The sequence below is a fragment of the Entelurus aequoreus genome, linkage group LG13 (genome assembly GCF_033978785.1).
Source record: "Entelurus aequoreus isolate RoL-2023_Sb linkage group LG13, RoL_Eaeq_v1.1, whole genome shotgun sequence".
Taxonomy (NCBI): Eukaryota; Metazoa; Chordata; class Actinopteri; order Syngnathiformes; family Syngnathidae; genus Entelurus; species Entelurus aequoreus.
The window spans coordinates 3,526,169-3,549,116 of NC_084743.1; the positions used below are offsets into that span (position 1 = coordinate 3,526,169).

General features: G+C 32.0%; 1 protein-coding gene across 1 annotated transcript in view; it reads left to right on the forward strand.

The window, feature by feature from the left end:
* The window catches only part of pdgfd (platelet derived growth factor d), a 135,254-nt gene extending 122,612 nt beyond the window's left edge, over window positions 1–12,642 (forward strand). The window contains exons 6-7 of the mRNA XM_062068397.1: window positions 3,917–4,134; window positions 12,101–12,642. Coding sequence (XP_061924381.1) covers window positions 3,917–4,134; window positions 12,101–12,235 — 353 coding nt within the window. The 3' untranslated portion in view covers window positions 12,236–12,642. The remainder of the gene's footprint in view (window positions 1–3,916; window positions 4,135–12,100) is intronic.
* Window positions 12,643–22,948: the final 10,306 nt, after the last annotated feature.

Sequence of the window (22,948 nt, forward strand, 5' to 3'; positions counted from 1 at the left end):
AGACTGTATCAAGTGGAGTATACAAACTGTGTCAAGTGGACTATACAGACTGTATCAAGTGGACTATACAGACTGTATCAAGTGGACTATACAGACTGTATCAAGTGGACTATACAGACTGTATCAAGTGGACTATACAGACTGTATCAAGTGGACTATACAGACTGTGTCAAGTGGACTATACAGACTGTATCAAGTGGACTATACAGACTGTATCAAGTGGACTATACAGACTGTATCAAGTGGACTATACAGACTGTATCAAGTGGACTATACAGACTGTGTCAAGTGGACTATACAGACTGTATCAAGTGGAGTATACAAACTGTGTCAAGTGGACTATACAGACTGTATCAAGTGGACTATACAGACTGTATCAAGTGGACTATACAAACTGTATCAAGTGGACTATACAGACTGTGTCAAGTGGACTATACAGACTGTGTCAAGTGGACTATACAGACTGTATCAAGTGGACTATACAGACTGTATCAAGTGGAGTATACAAACTGTGTCAAGTGGACTATACAGACTGTATCAAGTGGACTATACAGACTGTATCAAGTGGACTATACAGACTGTATCAAGTGGACTATACAGACTGTATCAAGTGGACTATACAGACTGTATCAAGTGGACTATACAGACTGTGTCAAGTGGACTATACAGACTTTGTCAAGTGGACTATACAGACTGTGTCAAGTGGACTATACAGACTGTATCAAGTGGACTATACAGACTGTGTCAAGTGGACTATCTAGACTGTATCAAGTGGACTATACAGACTGTATCAAGTGGACTATACAGACTGTGTCAAGTGGACTATACAGACTGTATCAAGTGGACTATACAAACTGTATCAAGTGGACTATACAGACTGTGTCAAGTGGACTATACAGACTGTGTCAAGTGGACTATACAGACTGTGTCAAGTGGACTATACAGACTGTATCAAGTGGAGTATACAGACTGTATCAAGTGGACTATACAGACTGTATCAAGTGGACTATACAGACTGTGTCAAGTGGACTATACAGACTGTATCAAGTGGACTATACAGACTGTGTCAAGTGGACTATCTAGACTGTATCAAGTGGACTATACAGACTGTATCAAGTGGACTATACAGACTGTGTCAAGTGGACTATACAGACTGTGTCAAGTGGACTATACAGACTGTGTCAAGTGGACTATACAGACTGTATCAAGTGGACTATACAAACTGTATCAAGTGGACTATACAGACTGTGTCAAGTGGACTATACAGACTGTGTCAAGTGGACTATACAGACTGTATCAAGTGGACTATACAGACTGTATCAAGTGGAGTATACAAACTGTGTCAAGTGGACTATACAGACTGTATCAAGTGGACTATACAGACTGTATCAAGTGGACTATACAGACTGTATCAAGTGGACTATACAGACTGTGTCAAGTGGACTATACAGACTGTATCAAGTGGACTATACAGACTGTGTCAAGTGGACTATCTAGACTGTATCAAGTGGACTATACAGACTGTATCAAGTGGACTATACAGACTGTGTCAAGTGGACTATACAGACTGTATCAAGTGGACTATACAAACTGTATCAAGTGGACTATACAGACTGTGTCAAGTGGACTATACAGACTGTGTCAAGTGGACTATACAGACTGTGTCAAGTGGACTATACAGACTGTATCAAGTGGAGTATACAGACTGTATCAAGTGGACTATACAGACTGTGTCAAGTGGACTATACAGACTGTATCAAGTGGACTATACAAACTGTATCAAGTGGACTATACAGACTGTGTCAAGTGGACTATACAGACTGTGTCAAGTGGACTATACAGACTGTATCAAGTGGACTATACAAACTGTGTCAAGTGGACTATACAGACTGTGTCAAGTGGACTATACAGACTGTATCAAGTGGACTATACAAACTGTGTCAAGTGGACTATACAGACTGTGTCAAGTGGACTATACAGACTGTATCAAGTGGAGTATACAAACTGTGTCAAGTGGACTATACAGACTGTATCAAGTGGACTATACAGACTGTATCAAGTGGACTATACAGACTGTATCAAGTGGACTATACAGACTGTGTCAAGTGGACTATACAGACTGTGTCAAGTGGACTATACAGACTTTGTCAAGTGGACTATACAGACTGTATCAAGTGGACTATACAGACTGTATCAAGTGGACTATACAGACTGTGTCAAGTGGACTATACAGACTGTATCAAGTGGAGTATACAAACTGTGTCAAGTGGACTATACAGACTGTATCAAGTGGACTATACAGACTGTGTCAAGTGGACTATACAAACTGTGTCAAGTGGACTATACAGACTGTGTCAAGTGGACTATACAGACTGTGTCAAGTGGACTATACAGACTGTATCAAGTGGAGTATACAAACTGTGTCAAGTGGACTATACAGACTGTATCAAGTGGACTATACAGACTGTATCAAGTGGACTATACAGACTGTATCAAGTGGACTATACAGACTGTGTCAAGTGGACTATACAGACTGTATCAAGTGGACTATACAGACTGTGTCAAGTGGACTATACAGACTGTATCAAGTGGAGTATACAAACTGTGTCAAGTGGACTATACAGACTGTATCAAGTGGACTATACAGACTGTATCAAGTGGACTATACAGACTGTATCAAGTGGACTATACAGACTGTGTCAAGTGGACTATACAGACTGTATCAAGTGGACTATACAGACTGTGTCAAGTGGACTATCTAGACTGTATCAAGTGGACTATACAGACTGTATCAAGTGGACTATACAGACTGTGTCAAGTGGACTATACAGACTGTATCAAGTGGACTATACAAACTGTATCAAGTGGACTATACAGACTGTGTCAAGTGGACTATACAGACTGTGTCAAGTGGACTATACAGACTGTGTCAAGTGGACTATACAGACTGTATCAAGTGGAGTATACAGACTGTATCAAGTGGACTATACAGACTGTGTCAAGTGGACTATACAGACTGTATCAAGTGGACTATACAAACTGTATCAAGTGGACTATACAGACTGTGTCAAGTGGACTATACAGACTGTGTCAAGTGGACTATACAGACTGTATCAAGTGGACTATACAAACTGTGTCAAGTGGACTATACAGACTGTGTCAAGTGGACTATACAGACTGTATCAAGTGGACTATACAAACTGTGTCAAGTGGACTATACAGACTGTGTCAAGTGGACTATACAGACTGTATCAAGTGGAGTATACAAACTGTGTCAAGTGGACTATACAGACTGTATCAAGTGGACTATACAGACTGTATCAAGTGGACTATACAGACTGTATCAAGTGGACTATACAGACTGTGTCAAGTGGACTATACAGACTGTGTCAAGTGGACTATACAGACTTTGTCAAGTGGACTATACAGACTGTATCAAGTGGACTATACAGACTGTATCAAGTGGACTATACAGACTGTGTCAAGTGGACTATACAGACTGTATCAAGTGGAGTATACAAACTGTGTCAAGTGGACTATACAGACTGTATCAAGTGGACTATACAGACTGTGTCAAGTGGACTATACAGACTGTATCAAGTGGACTATACAGACTGTGTCAAGTGGACTATACAGACTGTGTCAAGTGGACTATCTTTACTGATTGCTGCTCTTGTTTCCTCCCCGTCATTCTTATTGTCACTTCTATGCTGTCATAGAGTGAAATAGTACAGTAAATACATCTTTAAATACTTACATGTGTCATGAAGTCATCATGACTGTAATTACATATGTTCATGTACAACACCCTGTAACAGACAGGGCAGTAAAACGGCTGATCCAACAAAACAGAAGTCATGGTAATGGACCGCTGCTGCTCACTGAGGAATAAAAAAACAAAGTCTTGTGTTCCCAGTGGACCTGGACGGTCTGTGTGACGACGTGCGGCGCTACAGCTGCACGCCCCGCAACTACTCCGTCAACCTGCGGGAGGAGCTGAGGGCCACCAACGCCGTCTTCTTCCCCCGCTGTGTGCTGGTCCAACGCTGCGGCGGCAACTGTGGCTGCGGCACCCACGACTGGAACCACGGCTGCGCCTGCCAGGCCGCCAAGACCACGGTCAAGCTGCACGAGGTGGGTCACGCGTGCGCTCACCTGGACCAGGTTTTTGTCCCGGGTGGAGGGGGATGTTTGACCACCTTTGAGCAAAAGTGAAGTTACCAGCTTTGACCTCACTTTTGCTGAAAGGGGACAAAAACAACAATGTCACTCTCTTTCTTATCCATCCCAGCACACACACACACACACACACACACACACACACACACACACACACACACACACACACACACACACACACACACACACACACACACACACACACACACACACACACACACACACACACACACACACACACACACACATCATTCCCTCCAGTTTGAACACTGTACCGTGTTAACTTTCAGTTTCGATCCCTGCCAAGGGACGTGTGAGGAGAGCCAGCATTTGAACAATTCTGGCATGACTAGTGCTCCTTTTTGGACTTTTATTTTGAAAGTCCTAGAACAAAAAGGAGGTTTCCAATAATTGTCACTTCTTTTCTCCGTGTCATGTAAAAAAATGTTAGTCCCGTTACGTAAAAAACAGAATTATATTTGCAGGTTACGTCGCTTCTTTAAAGAGACAACAATTTGGAGAATGTTGTTGTCGTCATGCATCCAACACACATATGTCTCGTTGTCCTGATACAATGATATCAGTCCGATATCGGCAACAAGAAAGAAGTATCGGATAATATCGTCTTGCATCTAAAATGTGCGATACAAGCAGTCCTGCAGAGTGTTTAATTGTGTGCAATATCATGTGCAATTCAAGCTGTCCTGCAACCTATTTACTCGTATGCGATATCATGTGCGATACAAGCAGTCCTGCAGCCTATTTACTAGTGTGCGATATCATGTGCAATTCAATCAGTCCTGAAGAGTGTTTAATTGTGTGCGATACAAGCAGTCCTGCACATGTTTACTTGTGTGTGACATCATGTGCGATACAAGCAGTCATGCAGCGTGTTTACTTGTGTGCGATATCATGTGCAATTCAACTTGTCCTGTAGCCTATTTACTCGTATGCGATATAATGTGCGATAAAAGCAGTCATGCAGCCTATTTACTAGTGTGCGATATCATGTGCGATTCAATCAGTCCTGAAGAGTGTTTAATTGTGTGTGATACAAGCAGTCCTGCAGCCTATTTACTAGTGTGTGATATCATGTGCGATTCAATCAGTCCTGAAGAGTGTTTAATTGTGTGTGATACAAGCAGTCCTGCACATGTCTACTTGTGTGCGACATCATGTGCGATACAAGCAGTCCTGCAGCCTATTTACTCGTATGCGATATCATGTGCGATACAAGCTGCCCTGCAGCCTATTTACTCGTATGTGATATCATGTGCGAGTCAATCAGTCCTGCAGCCTATTTACTAGTGTGCGATATCATGTGCGATTCAATCAGTCCTGAAGAGTGTTTAATTGTGTGCGATACAAGCAGTCCTGCAGCCTATTTACTCGTATGCAATATCATGTGCGATACAAGCTGCCCTGCAGCCTATTTACTCGTATGCGATATCATGTGCGAGTCAATCAGTCCTGCAGCCTATTTACTAGTGTGCGATATCATGTGCGATTCAATCAGTCCTGAAGAGTGTTTAATTGTGTGCGATACAAGCAGTCCTGCAGCCTATTTACTAGTGTGCGATATCATGTGCGATTCGATCAGTCCTGAAGAGTGTTTAATTGTGTGCGAATCAATCAGTCCTGCACATGTTTACTTGTGTGCGACATCATGTGCGATACAAGCAGTCCTGCAGCGTGTTTACTTGTGCGCGATATCATGTGCAATTCAATCTGTCCTGCAGCCTATTTACTCGTATGCGATATCATGTGCAATACAAGCAGTCCTGCAGCCTATTTACTAGTGTGCGATATCATGTGCGAATCAATCAGTCCTGAAGAGTGTTTAATTGTGTGCGATACAAGCAGTCCTGCACATGTCTACTTGTGTGCGACATCATGTGCGATACAAGCAGTCCTGCAGCCTATTTACTCGTATGCGATACCATGTGCGAGTCAATCCGTCCTGCAGCCTATTTACTAGTGTGCAATATCATGTGCGATTCAATCAGTCCTGAAGAGTGTTTAATTGTGTGCGATACAAGTAGTCCTGCACATGTTTACTTGTGTGCGACGTCATGTGCGATACAAGCAGTCATGCACATGTTTACTTGTGTGCGATATCATGTGCGATTCAAGCTGTCCTGTAGCCTATTTACTCATATGCGATATCAGGTGCGATACAAGCAGTCCTGCAGCCTATTTACTGGTGTGCGATATCATGTGCGATTCAATCAGTCCTGCAGCCTATTTACTAGTGTGCAATATCATGTGCGATTCAATCAGTCCTGCAGAGTGTTTGTGTGCGATACAATCAGTCCTGCAGAGTGTTTAATTGTGTGTGATATCATGTGCGATACAAGCAGTCCTGCAGCCTATTTACTAGTGTGCACTATCATGTGCGATACAATCAGTCCTGCGGCGTGTTCGCTTGTGTGTGATATCATGTGCGATACAAGCAGTAAGTAACATATTAATATTATTATTTAATATAATTTTAGTTGTAATTTATTTTAGCACTGCATGTTTGTACGCGAAAAATGCTCATCAGTTCTTTTAGGTCCCTTCTTTTTTAGCATTTTTGATTAGTATTTATTTTTGCAATCAGCCTAACCTAAGCCTAATTTTGATAGTTTAAGTAACATATATGTTATTATTATTATTATTATTATTATTATAATTTAATATTATTTTAGTTGGAATTTATTTTAGCACTGTGTAATTATACGCAAAAAAGGCTCATCAATTTTGTTGAGTCCCTCCTTTTTTAGTATTTTTGATTATTAATTTTTGTAATCAGTCTGACCTAATGCTAATTTTGACAGTTTAAGTAACATATATTATTATTATTATTTAATATTATTTTAGTTGGAATTTATTTTAGCACTGTGTAATTATACGCAAAAAATGCTCATCAATTTTTTTGAGTCCCTCCTTTTTTAGTATTTTTGATTAGTATTTATTTTTGCAATCAGCCTAACCCAGTGGTTCTCAAACTTTTTTTGTCATCCCCCACTTTGGACAAGGGGGAGTTTTCAAGCCCCACCTGCCCCCATCGCCCCAACAGAACGCTAATGCCAAGCTTAACATTTTCAAATTTATTGAACATCAAGTAACATCAAGTTGTGTACATTCAAACTCAATAACATAAAATAACATCAAGTTCAATAATAAATAAAATAACTGTGCAGCTGTGGTATAACTTGCATCAAGTTCAATAATAAATCAAATAACTTGCATCAAGTTCAATAATAAATAAAACAAAAGTGTTATAACTTGCATCAAGTTCAATAATAAATCAAATAACTTGCATCAAGTTCAATAATAAATTAAATAAAAGTGTTATAACTTGCATCAAGTTCAATAATAAATCAAATAAAAGTGTTATAACTTGCATCAAGTTCAATAATAAATCAAATAAAAGTGTTATAACTTGCTTCAAGTTCAATAATAAATCAAATAACTTGCATCAAGTTCAATAATAAATAAAATAAAAGTGCCACTTTGCAATCTTTGCAAAAAAAAAAGGAGGTGCTATGCATTTTGGCAAGAGTGCAAGTGAACAGGGGCGCCGCTAGGGATTTTGGGCCCCATGAAAAGAATCTTTACAGAGCCCCCAACACAGCGGCAACATTTTTTTATGCTATTTTACATACAATTATGCATTTTAATGGTATTCTGAATACAATGGAATTCATTTTGAGTCATTTATTTGCTGCACCACTGTCAAACTTTCGCTCCTACCTAGAAATTTAAAGCCTACAGGAAAAATAAGTAATTTACATTTATTTATATAGCGGATTCCACAGACAGAATCACAAAGTAATTTACAGTGTGTATAGAAAATGAAAGCATAGTAAAAAAAAAAATCTAAGATAATTAAAAAAAAAAAAAAAAGTAAAGTGAAATTTCCTCCCGTTCCCCGCGCCCCACCTGTCATGTCTCTATTCCCCACCAGTGGGGCGCGCCCCACACTTTGAGAAACGCTGGCCTAACCTGAGCCTAATTTTGATAGTTTAAGTAACATATATGTTATTATTATTATTATTATTATTATTATAATTTAATATTATTTTAGTTGGAATTTATTTTAGCACTGTGTAATTTATACGCAAAAAGGCTCGTCAATTTTGTTGAGTCCCTTCTGTTGTAGTATTTTTGATTATTAATTTTTGTAATCAGTCTGACCTAAGCCTAATTTTGACAGTTTAAGTAACATATGTATTATTTATTTAATTGAATATTGTTTTAGTTAGATTTTGTTTTAGCACTGTGTAATTGTATGCAAAAAATGCTCACACATTTTTTGGAGTACCTTCTTTTTTAGTATTTTTGATTAGTATTTATTTTCTAATTAGTCTGACCTGAGCCTAATTTTGATAGTTTAACATATATATTATTATTATTATTATTTAATATTATTTTAGTTGGAATTTATTTTAGCACTGTGTAATTATACGCAAAAAATGCTCACCAATTTTTTTGAGTCCCTTCTTTTTTAGTATTTTTGATTAGTGTTTATTTTTCTAATCAGCCTGACCTGAGCCTAATTTTGATAGTTGAAGTAACATATATATTATTATTATTATAATTTGATATTATTTTAGTTGGAATTTATTTTAGCACTGTGTAATTACACGCAAAAAATGCTCATCAATTTTGTCGAGTCCCTTCTTTTTTAGTATTTTTGATTATCAATTTTTGTAATCAGTCCGACCTATGCCTAATTTTGACAGTTTAAGTAACATATATATTTTTATTAGTATTTAATGTTGTTTGTTAGATTTTGTTTTAGCACTGCGTAATTGTATGCAAAAAAATGCTTATACATTTTTTTTGAGTCCCTTCTTTTTTAGTATTTTTGATTAGTATTTATTTTTGTAATCCGTCTGACCTAAGCCTAATTTTGGCAGTTTAAGTAACATAAATATTATTATTATTATTATAATTTAATATTATTATAGTTGGAATTTATTTTAGCACTGTGTAATTATACGCAAAAAATGTTAATCAATTTTTTTGAGTCCCTTTTTTTTTTAGTATTTTTGATTAGTATTTATTTTTCTAATCAGTCCGACCTGAGCCTAATTTTGATAGTTTAACATATATATATTATTATTATTATTTAATATTATTTTAGTTGGAATTTATTTTAGCAATGTGTAATCACACGCAAAAAATGCTCATCAATTTTGTCGAGTCCCTTCTTTTTTAGCATTTTTGATTATTTATTTTTGTAATCAGTCTGACCTAAGCCTAATTTTGACAGTTTAAGTAACATATATTATTATTATTATTTAATATTGTTTTAGTTAGATTTTGTTTTAGCACTGCGTAATTGTATGCAAAAAATGCTCATACATTTTTTGGAGTCCCTTCTTTTTTAGTATTTTTGATTAGTATTTATTTTTCTAATCAGTCTGACCTGAGCCTAATTTTGGCAGTTTAAGTAACATAAATATTAATATTATTATTATAATTATAATTTAATATCATTTTAGTTGGAATTTATTTTAGCACTGTGTAATTATATGCAAAAAATGTTAATCAATTTTTTTGAGTCCCTTTTTTTTTTTAGTATTTTTGATTAGTATTTATTTTTCTAATCAGCCTGACCTGAGGCTAATTTTGATAGTTTAACATATATATATTATTATTATAAATTAATATTATTTTAGTTGGAATTTATTTTACCCCTGTGTAATTATCCGCAAAAAATGCTCATACATTTTTTTGAGTCACTTCTTTTTTTAGCATTTTTGATTATTTATTTTTGTAATCAGTCTGACCTGAGCCTAATTTTGACAGTTTAAGTAACATATATTATTATTATTATTTAATATTGTTTTAGTTAGATTTTGTTTTAGCACTGCGTAATTGTATGCAAAAAATGCTCATACATTTTTTTGAGTCCCTTCTTTTTTAGTATTTTTGATTAGTAATCATTTTTCTACTCAGCCTGACCTGAGCCTAATTTTGATAGTTTAACATATATATATATATTATCATTATTATTTAATATTATTTTAGTTGGAATTTATTTTAGCACTGTGTAATTACACGCAAAAAATGCTCATCAATTTTTTTGAGTCCCTTCTTTTTTAATATTTTTGATAAGTATTTATTTTTCTAATCAGCCTGACCTGAGCCTAATTTTGACAGTTGAAGTAACAAATATATTATTATCATTATAATTTAATATTATTTTAGTTGGAATTTATTTTAGCACTGTGTAATTACACGCAAAAAATGCTCATCAATTTTGTCGAGTCACTTCTTTTTTTAGCATTTTTGATTATTTATTTTTGTAATCAGTCCGACCTAAGCCTAATTTTGACAGTTTAAGTAACATATATTAATATTATTATTTAATATTGTTTTAGTTAGATTTTGTTTTAGCACTGCGTAATTGTATGCAAAAAATGCTCATACATTTTTTTGAGTCCCTTCTTTTTTAGTATTTTTGATTAGTATTTATTTTTGTAATCAGTCTGACCTGAGCCTAATTTTGGCAGTTTAAGTAACATAAATATTGATATTATTATTATAATTTAATATTATTTTAGTTGGAATTTATTTTAGCACTGTGTAATTACACGCAAAAAATGTTAATACATTTTTTTGAGTCCCTTTTTTTTTTAGTATTTTTGATTAGTATTTATTGTTCTAATCAGTCTGACCTGAGCCTAATTTTGATAGTTTAACATATATATATATATATTATTATCATTATTTAATATTATTTTAGTTGGAATTTATTTTAGCACTGTGTAATTATCCGCAAAAAACGCTCATCAATTTTGTCGAGTCCCTTCTTTTTTAGCATTTTTGATTATATATTTTTGTAATCAGTCTGACCTGAGCCTAATTTTGACAGTTTAAGTAACATATTAATATTGTTTTAGTTAGATTTTGTTTTAGCAAAGCGTAATTGTATGCAAAAAATGCTCATACATTTTTTTGAGTCCCTTCTTTTTTAGTATTTTTGATTAGTATTTATTTTTCTAATCAGTCTGACCTGAGCCTAATTTTGGCAGTTTAAGTAACATATATATTAATATTATTATTATAATTTAATATTATTTTAGTTGGAATTTATTTTAGCACTGTGTAATTATACGCAAAAAATGTTAATCAATTTTTTTGAGTCCCTTTTTTTTTTTAGTATTTTTGATTAGTATTTATTTTTGTAATCAGTCTGACCTGACCCTAATTTTGATAGTTTAACATATATATATATATATTGTTATTATTATTTACTATTATTTTAGTTGGAATTTATTTTACCCCTGTGTAATTATCCGCAAAAAATGCTCATACATTTTTTTGAGTCCCTTCTTTTTTAATATTTTTGATTGGTATTTATTTTTGTAATCAGCCTAACCTAAGCCTAATTTTGACAGTTTAAGTAACATATATTATTATTATTATTTACTATTATTTTATTTGGAATTTATTTTAACACTGTGTAATTATACGTGGAAAATGCTCATCAATCCCTTCTTTTGGAGTATATTTGATTATTTTTGTAATCAGCCTGGCCTGAGCCTTGATAATAATCTTAGTGATTAAAAACACGCTCTCATATCATTTGACAAGGTTATAAACTGTAAGTAGTTCAGATATGATAAATAAATAGGATTACATCAAGAGTAGGATTACTCATACAGTGTAAATATTAGAGTGTGCCCCGGGCCCGTGTGTAGTGGAGGTGAACGAGCCCTTTTACAGCAATTAGTTTGTCGAAGGCTGCAGTAGAAATATGACTATTATTTTGCCTTCAAACCCAAGCGACTAAGTTTATGCTGAAGGGGAACTTTCTAGTCCCAAGTGAGGAATAAAGTCCTCCCTGCTCATTTGGGGCCAACCTGGTTTAGGACTTTGGACTCTGAGGGACCACCTAAGTCCAGCGCTCTTCTCTCCGCAGGTGCTGAAGTACGCCCCAGAGAGCGCCGTGGACCGACGCCGGCGCAGACCGAGGGCGCACTGGGTCCTGGACGAGGTCTTCCTCACGCACCACCTGGGCTGTGAGTGCGCCTGTCCCTCCCGGCCCCCCCGCTGACACGGAGGAGGAGCCCCGGGCCCTTGGGACCGGTTTTCACTGGGACTAGTCTGGAGAGAAACCACGAAGAGAAGAAGTCATTTTGGGCGTACACCTGCACAGGTGAAGATCATGAATATGCAAATGTATTTAATGGCGAGCGCTTCATTTGGGACTTTTCTAGAAGGACTGTTTTTGACACTTTTTTTTATTTATGTGAAACCATTTCTTTGTGACTCCAAGTGGTTTTGTACTCAAACTAATTCATGGGAAATAAATTGTTGGATTTGTGGCGTGTGCACAATAACAATGATTTGAAAACGCAGACGAGACCATCATCAGCAGTGCTGTAGTCTGAGCAGTGGCGGAGCAGGAAGGGGCTGGGCATACATGGAGGCAGATGTGAACTTTTTAATGCCACCAAGCAAGAGTGGATTTACGAATTTATTTATTTTTTAAAAAAGGGTTTTGAAATTAAAAAAAGAAAAACAAATACTTTTTTGGGGTTGTAAAAATATTTTTTCATGATAAAAAATCTTTAATTGCATTTTTTTTTCACAAATCGTTTAGGGGTTTTTTGCAAATATTGTAATTTTTTTTATGGGTAATAATTTTTTGACAGCATTTTTTATTTTTACAATTCATTTTTTGGTTACAAGTCTTGTTATTTGTTTATAAATCTTTTTTTTGCTTACAGATGTTTTTTGTTCCAATTATTTTTTTAGTTGCAAAAACTTTTTTGTGGCCACAAATCTTTTCTTTTATTACAAATGTTTATTTTTAGTTATATATCCTTTTTTATGATAATTTTTCTTTGATATTGCAATTTTTTGGTTAAAAATCTTTCCTTTATTTAGTTGCATTTTAATGTTTACAAATATTTTGTGGTTGCAACCTTTTTTAAGTTACACATCTTTTTTGTTTGCAATAACTTTTTGCTCACAAATCTCTAGTTGCAAATAGTTTAGTGTTACAGATTTGTGTGTTTATGGTTACAAATATTGTGTGGTTGCATTTTTTATTTTTTTTTGGGTTGTAAATATATTTTTTCATGATAAAAATTTTTTGAATTGCATTTAGTTTTTCACAAATTTTTGGGTTTTTTTTTGCAAATATTTTTAATTTTTTTTTGTTACAGATTTTTTTTATAGGTAATCATTTTTTATTTTTACAATTCATTTTCCTGTTACAAGTTTTGTTATACGTTTATAAATCTTTTTTTGCTAAGAGATGTTTTTGTTGCTATTTTTTGTTCCAATTCTTTTTTTAGTTGCAAAAACGTATTTGTGGCCACAAATCTTTTATTTTATTAAAAATGTTTATTTTTAGTTACATATCCTTTTTTATTGGATTTTTTGTGATAATTTTTCTTTGATATTTATAAATCTTTTTTGGTTGCATTTTGGGGGGCGGGGGAGGGGGGGGGCTGCACATATGTTTTTAATTGTTACAAATGGGGTTTTTTTTGTTTTTTTTGCATTTTTTCTTTTTTAGTTTATTTTGTTACAATTTATGTTTACAAATTAGATTTTTGTTACAAATTGTTTTTTTTTTGGTTGCAATTTTTTGGTTAAAAATCTTTCCTTTTTTTGCTTGCATTTTAATGTTTACAAATCTTTTGTGGTTGCAAATTTTTTTTGCTCACAAATCTCTAATTGCAAATAGTTGTAAATATATTTTTACATGATAAACATTTTTTGAATTGCATTTTCTTTCTCACAAATTTTTGGGGTTCTTTTTGCAAATATTTTTAATTTTTTTTGTTACAGGTTTTTTTTATAGGTAATCATTTTTTATTTTTACCATTAATTTTCCTGTTACAAGTTTTGTTATATGTTTATAAATCTTTTTTTGCTTAGAGATGTTTTTTGTTGCTATTTTTTGTTCCATTTCTTTTTTTAGTTGCAAAAACTTTTTTGTAGTCACAAATATTTTCTTTTATTACAAATGTTTATTTTTAGTTACATATCCTTTTGTATTGGATTTTTTTTATAATTTTTCTTTGATATTTATAAATCTTTTTTGGTTGCATTTTGGGGAGGCTGCACATCTTCTTTTAATTGTTACAAATGTTATTTTTTTTTGTTTTTTTGCATTTTTTCTTTTTTAGTTTATTTGGTTACAATTTATGTTTACAAATTAGATTTTTGTTACAAATTGTTTTTTTTTTGGTTAAAAATCTTTCCTTTTTTGCTTGCATCTTAATGTTTACAAATCTTTTGTGGTTGCAACTTTTTTTAAGTTACAAATCTTTTTTTGTTTGCAATAACTTTTTGCTCACAAATCTCTAATTGCAAATAGTTGTAAATATATTTTTACATGATAAAAAAAATTTAGAATTGCATTTTCTTTTTCACAAATTTTTGGGGTTCTTTTTGCAAATATTTTTAATTTTTTTTTGTTACAGGTTTTTCTTATAGGTAATCATTTTTTATTTTTACAATTCATTTTCCTGTTACAAGTTTTGTTATACGTTTATAAATCTTTTTTTGCTTAGAGATGTTTTTGTTGCTATTTTTTGTTCCAATTCTTTTTTTAGTTGCAAAAACTTTTTTGTGACCACAAATCTTTTCTTTTATTAAAAATGTTTATTTTTAGTTAAATATCCTTTTTTATTGGATTTTTTGTGATAATTTTTCTTTGATATTTATAAATCTTTTTTGGTTGCATTTTTGGGGTGGTGCACATATTTTTTTAATTGTTACAAATGGGTTTTTTTTTTTGTTTTTTTGCATTTTTTATTTTTTAGTTTATTTGGTTACAATTTATGTTTACAAATTAGATTTTTTTTACAAATTGTTTTTTTTTGGTTGCAATTTTTTGGTTAAAAATCTTTCCTTTTTTGCTTGCATTTTAATGTTTACAAATCTTTTGTGGTTGCAACTTTTGTTAAGTTACAAATCTTTTTTTGTTTGCAATAACTTTTTGCTCACAAATCTCTAATTGCAAATAGTTGTAAATATATTTTTACATGATAAAAAAAATTTAGAATTGCATTTTCTTTTTCACAAATTTTTGGGGTTCTTTTTGCAAATATTTAAAAAAAAATTTGTTACAGGTTTTTCTTATAGGTAATCATTTTTTATTTTTACAATTAATTTTTCGGTTACAAGTTTTGTTATATGTTTATAAATCTTTTTTTGCTTAGGGATGTTTTTTGTTGCTATTTTTTGTTCCAATTCTTTTTTTAGTTGCAAAAACTTTTTTGTGGCCACAAATCTTTTCTTTTATTACAAATTTTTATTTTTAGTTACATATCCTTTTTTATTGGATTTTTTGTGATAATTTTTCTTTGATATTTACAAATCTTTTTTGATTGCATTTTTGGGGGGTGCACATATTTTTTTAATTGTTACAAATGGGGGTTTTTTTGGTTTTTTTTGCATTTTTTCTTTTTTAGTTTATTTGGTTACAATTTATGTTTACAAATTAGATTTTTGTTACAAATTGTTTTTTTTTTGGTTGCAATTTTTTGGTTAAAAATCTTCCCTTTTTTTGGTTGCATTTTAATGTTTACAAATCTTTTGTGGTTGCAACTTTTTTTAAGTTACAAATCTTTTTTTGTTTGCAATAACTTTTTGCTCACAAATCTCTAATTGCAAATAGTTGTAAATATATTTTTACATGATAAAAAAAATTTAGAATTGCATTTTCTTTTTCACAAATTTTTGGGGTTCTTTTTGCAAATATTTAAAAAAAAAATGTATTACAGGTTTTTCTTATAGGTAATCATTTTTTATTTTTACAATTAATTTGTCGGTTACAAGTTTTGTTATATGTTTATAAATCTTTTTTTGCTTAGGGATGTTTTTTGTTGCTATTTTTTGTTCCAATTCTTTTTTTAGTTGCAAAAACTTTTTTGTGGCCACAAATCTTTTCTTTTATTACAAATGTTTATTTTTAGTTACATATCCTTTTTTATCGGATTTTTTGTGATAATTTTTCTTTGATATTTACAAATCTTTTTTGATTGCATTTTTGGGGGGTGCACATATTTTTTTAATTGTTACAAATGGGGTTTTTTTGGGTTTTTTTTGCATTTTTTCTTTTTTAGTTTATTTGGTTACAATTTATGTTTACAAATTAGATATTTGTTACAAATTTTTTTTTTTTTGGTTGCAATTTTTTGGTTAAAAATCTTCCCTTGTTTTGGTTGCATTTTAATGTTTACAAATCTTTTGTGGTTGCAACTTTTTTTAAGTTACAAATCTTTTTTTGTTTGCAATAACTTTTTGCTCACAAATCTCTAATTGCAAATAGTTGTAAATATATTTTTACATGATAAAAAAATTTTTGAATTGCATTTTCTTTTTCACAAATTTTTGGGGTTCTTTTTGCAAATATTTAAAAAAAAAATTTGTTACAGGTTTTTTTTATAGGTAATCATTTTTTATTTTTACAATTAATTTTCGGTTACAGGTTTTGTTGTATGTTTATACATCTTTTTTTGCTTAGGGATGTTTTTTGTTGCTATTTTTTGTTCCAATTCTTTTTTTAGTTGCAAAAACTTTTTTGTGGCCACAAATTTTTTCTTTTATTAAAAATTTTTATTTTTAGTTACATATCCTTTTTTATTGGATTTTTTGTGATAATTTTTCTTTGATATTTATAAATCTTTTTTGGTTGCATTTTTGGGGGGGTGCACATATTTTTTAAATTGTTACAAATGGGTTTTTTTGGGGGGTTTTTTTTGCTTGGTTTCTTTTTTAGTTTATTTGGTTACAATTTATGTTTACAAATTAGATTTTTGTTACAAATTGGGTTTTTTTTGGTTGCAATTTTTTGGTTAAAAATCTTTCCCTTTTTTGGTTGCAATTTAATTTTTTACAAATCTTTTGTGGTTGCAACTTTTTTTAAGTTACAAATCTTTTTTTGTTTGCAATAACTTTTTGCTCACAAATCTCTAATTGTAAATAGTTTATTGTTACAGATTTGTGTGTTTATGGTTACAAATCTTGTTTGGTTGCATTTTATTTGTATTTTTTTGGGATTGTAAATATATGTTTTAATGATAAAAAAATGTTGAATTGCATTTTCTTTTTCACAAATTTTGGGGGTTTTTTTTTCAATTTTTTTTTTTTTTTTTTGTTACAGATTTTTTTTATGGGTAATCATTTTTAATTTTTACAATTAATTTTTGGGTTACAAGTTTTGTTATAGGTTTATAAATCTTTTTTTGCTTACAGATGTTTTTTGTTCCAATTCTTTTTTTAGTTGCAAAAACTTTTTTGTGGCCACAAATCTTTTCTACACTCCTCCTTTTAAGTAATGCAATAATGACTTCCCGTAGTAATTAAGTGCATTTATTCAAGAGCAATTCCCTTCAGTTACTTTATTGTCAGAGTAACTACAAACATTGTTGTCACTCACTGCTCAAAACCGAGGCACGGCTGACGTTTCCTTCGGTCTCTGAGGCTTTTCATTTCCTGGTTCCCGCGGCAACGGCAGCGCTTGTGGTCGGATATGAGAGACTTTGGACGCCAGGACGGCGTCAAGGTGTGGAAAATGTAGGTCCAGTAATATCCGGGTCAAGAAAGAACGAGGACATGTTTGATGAACACTTGCTGACCTCCAGGCCACACCTCCTGGGCCACCTTGCATTATACAACAGCCCTCATTTAGCTATGAATATTACATGTCATTTAGGTATGAATATTACATTTGTCTCCTGAATTATGGACACACGCCATATGTGAGAAATCTGCAGAAAAAAGTGCGAGTGTGCATTTAAAGAAGAGCCACAAAGCGGACATTCTCAGATTCAAACTGTCGGCTTGAATAAAAGATGACCGCCAAGCGGAGCAGCGGGTGGAGGAACACCTCCGTGAAGGTGGAGTTAGAACCACGGTGCTTTGAGCAAACTTGAAATATTTGCTGACTCGGAGCTGAAACGGATGCTGCAAGTGTGGGAAACGCTGACTTTTTTCTTTAAAAATTGGGGACAATTTCTCATATTATTTCTGTTTCTGTAATTGTGCAACATTTTCTCGTTAAATTGTAATTATTTTTATGTAAAATTATTACTTTTTAATATCAAAATGGCGACATTTGTCATATAAAATTCTGGCTTCTATCACAATAATGCACATATGTTCAAACAACCTTCCCTAGTCATGGTGCAGGTGGGAAAATCAACCAGCACTAAAAAAAACCATACTGTAAGAGACATACTGTAATAACTTGAAGTAAATAGATTAAAAACCAATTACAAACAAAACAAAAAATAACTAAAAGCAGTCTTTTTCTCACAATGTGTCGACTTTTTTCTTATAAAATTAGGAACAATTTCTCATATTCTTTCTGTTTCGGTAATATTGCAACATTTTCTCGTTAAATTGTTAGTTGTACTGACTTTTATCACAATATTGCCAATTTTTGTTGTTGTTTTTGTAAAATAGTGACATTTTTTAAGTAAAATTATGACTTTTGTCATCATTTTGCCAAGTAAAATTTTGATTATTATTATAATATTGCCAACATTTTTAAGTTTTCTTACAAAATTGTGACTTTTGTTGAGTAAAATTACGACTCTTTTCATAAAATTGCCCAAATGTTAAGCTTTTCTTGTAAAATTGCGACTGTTATTGAGTAAAATTCCAACTTTTATCATAATATTGCACAAATGTTCAAACAACCTTCCCTAGTCATGGTGCAGGTGGGAAAATCAACCAGCACAAAAACACATACTGTAAGAGACATACTGTAATAACTTGAAGTAAATAATGAAGATTAAAAACCAATTACAAACAAAACAAAAATAACTAAAAGCAGTCTTTTTCTCACAATGTGTCAACTTTTTTCTTATAAAATTAGGAACAATTTCTCATATTCTTTCTGTTTCGGTAATATTGCAACATTTTCTCGTTAAATTGTTAGTTGTACTGACTTTTATCACAATATCGCCAATTTTTGTCGTTGTTCTCGTAAAATAGTGACATTTTTGAAGTAAAATTATGACTTGTGTCATCATATTGCCAAGTAAAATTCTGATTATTATTATAATATTGCCAACATTTTTAAGTTTTCTTACAAAATTGTGACTTTTGTTGAGTAAAAGTACGACTCTTTTCATAAAATTGCACAAATGTTAAGCTTTTCTTGTAAAATTGCGACTGTTATTGAGTAAAATTCCAACTTTTATCATAATATTGCACAAATGTTCAAACAACCTTCCTTAGTCATGGTGCAGGTGGGAAAATCAACCAGCACTAAAAAAAACATACTGTAAGAGACATACTGTAATAACTTGAAGTAAATAATGAAGATTAAAAACCAATTACAAACAAAACAAAAAATAACTAAAAGCAGTCTTTTTCTCACAATGTGTCGACTTTTTTCTTATAAAATTAGGAACAATTTCTCACATTCTTTCTGTTTCGGTAATATTGCAACATTTTCTCGTCAAATTGTTAGTTGTACTGACTTTTATCACAATATTGCCAATTTTTGTCGTTGTTCTCGTAAAATAGTGACATTTTTGAAGTAAAATGATGACTTTTGTCATCATTTTGCCAAGTAAAATTCTGATTATTATTATAATATTGCCAACATTTTTAAGTTTTCTTACAAAATTGTGACTTTTGTTGAGTAAAATTACGACTCTTTTCAAAAAATTGCACAAATGTTAAGCTTTTCTTGTAAAATTGCGACTGCTATTGAGTAAAATTCCAACTTTTATCATAATATTGCACAAATGTTCAAACAACCTTCCCTAGTCATGGTGCAGGGGAAAAAACTCAACCAGCACAAAAACATATACTGTAAGAGACATACTGTAATATCTTGAAGTAAATAATGAAGATTAAAAACCAATTACAAACAAAACAAAAAATAACTAAAAGCAGTCTTTTTCTCACAATGTGTCGACTTTTTTCTTATAAAATTAGGAACAATTTCTCATATTCTTTCTGTTTCGGTAATATTGCAACATTTTCTCGTTAAATTGTTATTTTTTTATGCAAAATTATTACTTTTTAATATCAAAATGGCGACATTTGTCATATAAAATTCTGGCTTCTATCACAATAATGCACATATGTTCAAACAACCTTCCCTAGTCATGGTGCAGGTGGGAAAATCAACCAACACAAAAAAACATACTGTAAGAGACATACTGTAATAACTTGAAGTAAATAATGAAGATTAAAAACCAATTACAAACAAAACAAAAAATAACTAAAAGCAGTCTTTTTCTCACAATGTGTCGACTTTTTTCTTATAAAATTAGGAACAATTTCTCATATTCTTTCTGTTTCGGTAATATTGCAATATTTTCTTGTTGAATTGTTAGTTGTACTGACTTTTATCACAATATCGCCAATTTTTGTTGTTGTTCTCGTAAAATAGTGACATTTTTGTAGTAAAATTATGACTTGTGTCATCATTTTGCCAAGAAAAATTCTGATTATTATTATAATATTGCCAACATTTTTAAGTTTTCTTACAAAATTGTGACTTTTGTTGAGTAAAATTACGACTCTTTTCATAAAATTGCCCAAATGTTAAGCTTTTCTTGTAAAATTGCGACTGTTATTGAGTAAAATTCCAACTTTTATCATAATATTGCACAAATGTTCAAACAACCTTCCCTAGTCATGGTGCAGGTGGAAAAACTCAACCAGCACAAAAACACATACTGTAAGAGACATACTGTAATAACTTGAAGTAAATAATGAAGATTAAAAACCAATTACAAACAAAACAAAAAATAACTAAAAGCAGTCTTTTTCTCACAATGTGTCGACTTTTTTCTTATAAAATTAGGAACAATTTCTCATATTCTTTCTGTTTCGGTAATATTGCAACATTTTCTCGTTAAATTGTTAGTTGTACTGACTTTTATCACAATATCGCCAATTTTTGTTGTTGTTCTTGTAAAATAGTGACATTTTTGAAGTAAAATGATGACTTTTGTCATCATTTTGCCAAGTAAAATTCTGACTATTATTATAATATTGCCAACATTTTTAAGTTTTCTTACAAAATTGTGACTTTTGTTGAGTAAAATTACGACTCTTTTCATAAAATTGCCCAAATGTTAAGCTTTTCTTGTAAAATTGCGACTGCTATTGAGGAAAAATTCCAACTTTTATCATAATATTGCACAAATGTTCAAACAACCTTCCCTAGTCATGGTGCAGGTGGGGAAAAACTCAACCAACACAAAAACACATACTGTAAGAGACATACTGTAATAACTTGAAGTAAATAATGAAGATTAAAAACCAATTACAAACACAAAAAAAAAAACTAAAAGCAGTCTTTTTCTCACAATGTGTCGACTTTTTTCTTATAAAATTAGGAACAATTTCTCATATTCTTTCTGTTTCGGGAATATTGCAACATTTTCTCGTTAAATTGTTAGTTGTACTGACTTTTATCACAATATCGCCAATTTTTGTTGTTGTTCTTGTAAAATAGTGACATTTTTGAAGTAAAATGATGACTTTTGTCATCATTTTGCAAAGTAAAATTCTGACTATTATTATAATATTGCCAACATTTTTAAGTTTTCTTACAAAATTGTGACTTTTGTTGAGTAAAATTACGACTCTTTTCATAAAATTGCCCAAATGTTAAGCTGTTCTTGTAAAATTGCGACTGTTATTGAGTAAAATTCCAACTTTTATCATAATATTGCACAAATGTTCAAACAACCTTCCCTAGTCATGGTGCAGGGGGAAAAACTCAACCAGCACAAAAACACATACTGTAAGAGACATACTGTAATAACTTGAAGTAAACAATGAAGATTAAAAACCAATCACAAACAAAAAATAAACTAAAAGCAGTCTTTTTCTCACAATGTGTTGACTTTTTTCTCATAAAATTGGGAACAATTTCTCATATTATTTCTGTTTCTGTAATATTGCAATATTTTCTCGTTAAATTGTTATTTTTTTATGTAAAATTATTACTTTTTAATATCAAAATGGCGACATTTGTCATATAAAATTCGGACTTTTATCACAATATTGCCAATTTTTTTGTTGTTCTTGTAAAATGGTGACATTTTTGGAGTAAAATTATGACTTTTGTCATCATTTTGCCAAGTAAAATTCTGATTATTATTATAATATTGCCAACATTTTTAAGTTTTATTATAAAATTGTGACTTTTGTCGAGTAAAATTTTGAATCTTCTCATAAAATTCCCAAAATGTTAAGCTTTTTCGTATAAAATTGCGACTGTTATTGAGAAAAATTCCAAATGTTATCATAATTTTGCACAAATATGCTAATGTTTTATTCTAGCTTTTTAGCAAATTTTGTTTGTTTATACCCTAGAAATCATGGATTTAGATACTTGCCGCCATCTTGGTAGTATGCTAACGTCGCTAATATTAGCATGCTGACATTTTATTCTAGCTTTTTAGCTGATTTTGTTTGTTTAAACCTAAAGTCATAGATTTTGATGCAAATGTCAAAGTACAATTCATGGTCAGTGACCCAATTTTCTCTCATTGTCTGCAAAATGGTGGCAGATTTGTAGCAATTAGACAGTCAGATATTTCAAACCAAGCTGTTGGCACCTGGTGGGCCAAAGTCCTTATCCACCTCGTGGGCCAAAGTCCTTATCCACCTAATGGGCCAAAGTCCTTATCCACCTCGTGGGCCAAAGTCCTTATCCACCTAGTGGGCCAAAGTCCTTACCCACCTAGTGGGCCAAAGTCCTTATCCACCTAGTGGGCCAAAGTCCTTATCCAAGTGGGCCAAAGTCCTTATCCACCTAGTG